At 42.4% G+C, this 7,519-nt stretch overlaps 1 protein-coding gene across 1 annotated transcript in view; it reads right to left on the reverse strand.

The window, feature by feature from the left end:
- The window catches only part of EPHA4 (EPH receptor A4), a 102,810-nt gene that overhangs the window by 91,302 nt on the left and 3,989 nt on the right, over positions 1-7,519 (reverse strand). Inside the window, exon 3 of the mRNA XM_026073085.1 lies at positions 5,691-6,354. Within this exon, the coding sequence (XP_025928870.1) occupies positions 5,691-6,354 (664 nt within the window). The remainder of the gene's footprint in view (positions 1-5,690; positions 6,355-7,519) is intronic.

Raw genomic sequence — 7,519 nt, forward strand, 5'->3', positions numbered from 1 at the left:
AATTCCACTTCCTGAAGTTAGTAATTCTTCCTTTGCAAGGGGAAGGCACAGAAGGGCTTTAGGGCTTTCTGGTCACCTGTAAGCACCTAGAGGAGCTCCCACCTGGGAGCCCGCAGCCCTGCGAGGCATGGGAAACAGCGCTGCCCGCACCGCCAGCGATTGCTTTACAAACCAGCCTAGGGCTTCGGATAGCCCTTTCCCACACGCCGCCTCGAAGTGAGCAAGCGGCCTGCAGAGTTTGGGGAGAGAGTGACGACTGGTCTTAGTCAAGAGAAGACCCGAGACGATACAAAAAGCACACTGTGCAAATATTACCCTCTGTATCTCTTAAACAAAGGGTTTAAATCTAAACAGACTTTATTTGCATAAAATCCAAATCTTTGAGCTCTGCATAAACAGGAGATTTTGGCTGGAGTTTCCAAAGGAAGCTCTTATCTCCTTTGTGAAATGGGGAAATGGGTGTGCTGCTTTGCATGAGGCTGTATACAAAAGATGTAAATGAGGAATTCGCTGCACGCAAAAGGCAGTGGCCCGACAGCTGCCAATCCCCATTCACAGGGAGGGCTTCCTTCATCTCTGGCAGGAGGAAAAAGAAGGGAACCAACATGTTTACTTCCCAGGGAGGTGAAGCAGGCCCTGAATATTCATAAAATGTCCACTTAGTCATGGGAGTGTTAATTGTCCCCGATTCACAAAGCTGTGTGACCTCACCTGCTCCTCACAACGGAGCAGAAGGAGGTGGCATAATGGAATGAAACCAGATAAGATTTATCTCACAAGTTTGGGGGGGGGGGGGCGCTTTTTAAATGCAGTCTCCAAAGAGCAAAAGGTACTGCTGAGCATTTCTTTAATCTTTTCTTCTCACAAGGGCAATGAAGACCAAAGTCAGTGGAGCATGTTATTAGACACAGATAAATAACCCTTACACAGCCAAAATCTAAATATTTAAGTCATTACATGCAAAATGAGTTATCTAGAAAGATTTAAAAAAAAGCAAGCCAGCCATACACACCAGAACAAGGCCCACATACCCCAGAAAAGGGTACCCAGAAACGCTGCGAAATTTATAATGTAACAGAAGCTCATCTTTCTTTTGCTTTTGAGGAATGGGCTTTGCTGAGCTGCTTCCTGACCAATGACGTGCACAATAAGGACCAGATATTGGTCTCCTGGATATCAGCAGAAATTCCTGTTAGCAATTCAAGAGGAAGCAGTTCGAGCCTTTCTCCAAGGAATACTCTGAGGGGTGACTGTTTGATAACAATCATAGCTTCACTTCTGAGGGGGGCAGGGAGGAAGAAAGCCTTATGGAGTCTGCATGATGTTTAAATGGAGACTGTGCAATGCACCAGGTGGCACAAAGTCACTGAGGGAGCAGCCCTTGGAAGACTATTAAGCTTCCCCAGAACAGAATATAACTAAATCGCTTCTTTAACCAAGATAAGAACTGAATGAATTTGGTTCAGACAGGCTGTGTTACAGTATTGCTCCCATGCCCCTCCTGGTAGCTTCTGTCTTCTCAGTTCCTTTTAAAATCATAACATGTCAAGTCTGTGCATTTCCCCCCCCCCCCTCCCCACAGCCAAAAATAAGCAACCTGGAAAAAAAAATCTTTCAGTGAAGTCTCAGATCTGCACAGTCTTAGTCACCCTTCTGATTATCCTTTTGTGCAGCCAGACTGTTCATCAGTGTTACTCCAACTAAAAAAAAGTCTAAGACTAAAAGGGGAAGTATGAACAAGCTACTACTCACATCTCCACCCTCAGAAAACCCACCATCCAAAAAAATCTATCATAGGAAAAATATAATTAAACTGTACTCTTGTGATATAAACTGAACTGCTGCTCTCAATGATCACAGTCACTCTTCAAAGCCTCTGAGATAAAAGGAATCTTATCAAATTATTACTTCTTAGGGAAGCTCTTATCAAAGTTAGAAGGAAAATTCTAAAAATGGCAGTGATATGAAACCAGAACTGAGCCATATTTTAAATGACACTGGATTTTCTGCCAATTGGCCAATTCACAACTCACAAAAGCAAGTGTAGATGAAGACAAAGCTGTTGGCTCTCATAACCTTTACAATATCACAGTAAAAAATCTCAACTGTCTCACATATTTATACTAAATGGCAGGTCTAAAATTGAGATTTGTAATTTCACAGCATCAAAATCATCACAGATGGCTACAGTCTACTGCTTCTTTAATCTGTCTTTTCTCCCTTCCTGCTTGTTTTTTGTCTCCCATTTCAGCAAAGAGAGATATGCATTTTATCATAAGGAAATCATAGCTAAAGCCAAACCACATCATATTAATATGTGACAAAATTTAAATGATAATGATACATACAAGCAAACTTAAGAGTTACTTTATGTCTTAGCTTTGCCTTAAGCCACTGATTACCTTAGGGTTAAAGTGTGTGACCAGTTAGGATACTTTCATGTTCCTTTAACAATATTCCACACGTGTTCTCTCCTAAAAGGATAGCCATTAACACAAGAAGTTTGGGGTAGGGCGGAAAAAAATAAAACGAAACCCAAAACACAACAGCAAGTTTTTCTTCTAGTGGTGCATTCACAGCTGTAAATTCAACTGGAAGAAAAGAATCACTGCTCACCTAGTATTTCTAATGATTGGGACCAAGATCACAGACTATTCCTGTGATGCACCTGTGAAGCTTCCCAAGCAGATATGGATTAAATATTTAGCTCCTTTCCCTTCCTGCCTTGGCTTTTAGCGTACATATGAATGTTCATTAGGACAGTTACTATCAATAAAGCCAGCTGGAAAGAAATAACAGTCAAAGGAATAAGAAATTTTTGTGATCATTCTCCACCCCTTCCCCACCACATACACACTTTTAAAAAACCCTGTTGAAGGTCAGAGAGTCATTAACTCCCTTTATAAGAACCACTTCAGAGGAAGAGTGGCTTCCCATTAGGTTTCCCCCTACACACAACAGAAATTGAGCAAAAGCAGCTCAAAGAAAAACCTATTATGTAAAATCAGAAGCTGGAATGAACTTGGAACAATTTTTAGGGCCACGCAGCCATCAGGCTGGCTGTGCCAGCATCGCTCTGCTGGAGGCAAGTCCCACGCGAGGGAAGGCAGGCCTGACGTTCTCCCTGCAAGTGCAAACCCTCTGCTCTACAGGCCTAAACAGTTTTTTGCGTACCAAGCTTTTGTCCAACATTTAAGATCTTAATCAATCTTAACTCTGACCCTAGGATCAGCAAGGAAGATGGATGAGGAAACGGACAACCTCTGACCTCTCTTTGTATTTGTCCTGCCACAATTGACCTATTGAAAAACAATTGAGATGGAACCTGCTCGCTAGCTCCGGCTCTGGCCTGGCATCCTTCTATGGCCTTTTGCAAACTCCAAATCTCCTTTTCTCGTCCTCTGCTTCAAATCCACAGGAATCCGCCCCACTTCACCCTCCCCTCCCCAAACCTGCCAGAGCAGAACATTTGCTGAACTATGAAGTTAAGTGGGGCAAGAAAATGGGAAGTCTCATTCAGCGGTGTCAAAGGCCAGACTGTTTTAACAGTCTTCCTGGAAACCGGAGAGCAAACTGCAAAGTTCTGGTAGACTTCATGAATTAGAGGAGCTTCCCGGTAAGTTTTTCTGGCTGGAGAATGGCAACCGTTAGAAAAAGGAAACCACAAATAACCACTGACGAAATGGGTTTAGCACTTTCAAATTACTTGCTGGCTCAAATCCTCCAAGGAGAGCTGGCACAAGTTAACTCTACTCCGGAGAATGCAAGAGACAAATGTTTTTCTCCTTTCTTTATATGGTCTCATTTGATTTCCCTTTAACTTGGCAAACAGTAATTGGGTTTCCTGAGCCCAAGCTTCCTTGGGTGCAGCTAAGATCTTGTAGGCTGTGTAACCAGAGACTTTCATTCCCAAGGTCTATTCCAAAGACATCCACTGTCATTACTACTGCCCACCAGAAAAATCTCGAGTGATTTCCCTGGAACAACATAGGATTTGTTATGCAATTAGCTCCTCCCATCTGGGCCACAGGCAACAAGAAAAGTTAGACCTGTGTTAATCAATGCGACCCAGTACTGACCCAATAGCCCTTTAAGAGAAGGCAGAATAACTTCCATGCAATAAACCAAGAGGCCTTTTTCCTCCCATTCACTTCCTCCTCTCACAACCCAGGCTGTAAACCATCAAGAAGCTTCACCTAGAAGTTGTTCGGCTATTTCAAAGTAACAGCTCCTCAGCCACCAATGGCCCTCCCAGCACCGCATCCACAGGTTTGTGTGCTGAATACATGCATATTTTCAAGTTTGTCTCACAGGATGCCAAAAGACAGAGTAATTCGCTCTAAATAAGCTGTCCTGTCATTGTGCTGTTCATTTTTCAATCCTCACTACAGCCTATTGTAATTTTGTTGCTGATAAGATGCACTTAGGCTTTTTCCATCTAGCAAAAACCCCAAGAATGAAGGCTGAGGTTCATGCTTAGTGCCTCTTCTCTGCCAAAGCTTAATTCCAATGCATAATAATGAACTTCATATCGACTATAAATTATCATTTAAAAGAAACTGAGTAGGACATTCAAAAAGACACTGCTTTCTTAGGAGTCTAGCACAAAAGCAGTTGGTTATTTGCTTTACTATCATGTTCTCAGCCTCAAGATGAGAAAACAAGCTAGTGAAAAATACACCAGAGTAGTGAAGCAAAGTCATCAGGATCAGAATCACTTTTTCCAAGAAAAATGGGTCCAAATCCACTGAAGAGTTGAGCACATTCAATTCAGCATCCTGCAGGATTAAACCCACTGAACTAAACTGTGCATGAAGCCATTCAAGTTTAACCTTAGTTTATGCTTAGATGAGCAAGAGTTCAGAAGCTGTGGCCCACAAAATTTTTAGTCTCTTCTCTTCTTTCCTAATCTTTTACTACTACTTTTTCCAGAAAGTGGAGGCAAAGAGAATACAGTTGTGTGGGGAGTTTTTTTGTCTTTTGTTTTTTAAGGATAATCTGTCTTTTATATAAACTTTAATCCCTAATTCTGCAGCACACAGGATTGGGGGGGGGGGGAGGAAGAGACTTTTAGCATTTCTAAGAGTATCCTAGCACCTCTATTATTAAGCTGACAATAGAGATCCTCTGAGAAATGAAAATATTTAACAAAGACAGCAGTGTCAGCTATCAAAGGGTTATTTAGTGCTAAAAATTTGTAACAAGTAAAACACCAAAGATTCCCCCTTTCCAAAGAGGGAAAGTAAACCAGCTAAAATTCCACTTTCTTTTCCGACAGGTTCTTACCACAGTAAACGGCCCAGAAGGAAACCTAGTCAGAGTTTTCTGTGCTTAACAAACTTGGCTTCGGATAAAACTTCAAAGATTTTTCTCTCTTTAAATGATGGTAGTCCAACTGCATTGTTTTGGAGTCAGCCATTCACATTTTGGTGGCTATCATGAGCCAATTCAAGTGAAGGTGCCTGCTGGAAAATGCGTTTTGCCTTCTACCTGTTACAGTAGTATCATTTATTTCAGATTATCAACTCTCGGTCTTGCAACCTGAAGCTCTTGGACTTCATTAAATCCCGCTGTCCCACTACATCCCACAGGGGCTGCTAAGTACTGGCTTTACTCCACTTACTCTGATCTCTAATTCGATTATGCATTCAACTAAACCCAAATGAAAAGCACAACATGGCTGGTCCTACCTTGGCATTCACCATTACGTTCCTCATAGCCAGCATTGCACAGACAGTTGCCAATGGGCACCAGCCATTCACCATCTGCCCCACAGTACATTTTTGGCACATCCTTCTCTTCCGAATTGTTGACACAGGAGCCACGAACCTCCACCAGAGAGGATGTATCAGCCCCAGTAATGGTGTCTGGAAACTGTGCCAGGTTACGAACTGTCAACGGGCACTTCTTATAGAAAACACGAACAGACACCAAAGCAATGCAGGCGCCAACGTCCTGGAAAGCCAAGTAAAACCCTTTCTTGCTGAGTGGCCCCACATCCCGTATCTCTGTGTTCAGCTTCATGATCCTGTCACCAATGTCCACCTGGGTGAAGCTCTCATCAGCAGCAATGGTGTCGATCTTGGCAAACTGGCTCTCTCGAATAAAACGCTCCTTATCGTTGTTTGATTCATAGTAATAAAGGTTGAATGTCTCTTTGCAAGTTCCCATGACACCTGGCAAGCTGTTGCAGTCTCTCAGCGTGAACTTAATTTCAATATATACCCTCTGAGCCCCCTCACGGGGAATCCAATCAGTTCGTAACCAATTATTTTGACTGGGCTCCATCACATTGCAAACTTGATAGGTGCGGATCGGAGTGTTTTTCTCATCCATAATGCTTACTTCCTCCCACTGTGAGGAGAGAAAGGGGAAGAAAAAATATATATCAGTATTAAAACGAACATCAGAGCTTCACAGCAGATTTAATCTGCCCTTCCACAGCTAACATTCAGTTTGCATTTTCTCCCCTCCGCCACTACAGAAAAATAAATAAATAGAAGAACAGGTCAGGCCATAGCCAGAACCTCAGCTATTTGGACCTTAAAAGAAAGTCTGCTCAGGAGAAAAGTTCCCAGTCAGGCAAAACACCTCTGAAAGAAAACGTGTTTTAAAGGCCCGCTGAACTAATACAAGAATACTCCATCAACTTACTGTATTTTTTTGCATTACAATTCAGGCTAAAGGACTCTACCTAGACTAGGGCTGCACTGTGGCACTTCACAAACTCATAGGACAGCTCTGATACTATGATCTGCAGCAGGCAAGACAGGTAATGCATGAATCCAACTTCATACCTGTTGACATGAAACAGCAAGGCGCATGACCTAGTCACGCAAGCAGTGTGGGGCAGAGACAGAACAACGGCTAGATTTCCTGCATCTCTACCAGAAATTTTTTTTTTTTTTTTTTTTTTTAAACCATCATGCCACTTCTCTAAGTTTCCAACTATTTTCCTGGGCTAGCAATAGCCTAACACAGCCAGGGAACAGTCTTCACTTTGGAGCTGAACAGAAAGAGCTGTTTAATAAGACCTGGGTCCTTGACTTCAGCAGCCCTTCGAGATGGAAGGACAGGTAAGGAGAAACACCACCTGTCTGTCACCAATACTGCCAAAACTTTCCCATTCAGAGTTTCTTATTGGGAAGGATGGGAAGAGAAGGAATATTATACATGTTGTCTTAGAGGAATTCTCAGGAAATAGGCAGTTAAATTTATATTCTAAATAAGCCCCAAGAAGTTAGAAGGTAGCAGCATGCTTTAAGACTCTTAGACCCCTCAATTTCAGGCATCTTCTAAAGCAAAGGGAAACTACAGAACTTACAAGCAATGCAATTATGAGGCAACAAAAATTCAGGCAGTTCAAGGAAGGTATGCAAAGAGATCCAGTCCTAAATGAGCAGTTCAGCAGTGTGATGAGCTTACAGAAGGAAGGAAGAGTTAAGCAACAGCTTTGAAAAAAGCATTAATGAGAGATTATCATAATCATGTAAGAGAGAGGAAGATTTACCAAGGCGCT

This window comes from Apteryx rowi, unplaced genomic scaffold (genome assembly GCF_003343035.1).
Source record: "Apteryx rowi isolate R43461 unplaced genomic scaffold, aptRow1 scaffold_36, whole genome shotgun sequence".
Taxonomy (NCBI): Eukaryota; Metazoa; Chordata; class Aves; order Apterygiformes; family Apterygidae; genus Apteryx; species Apteryx rowi.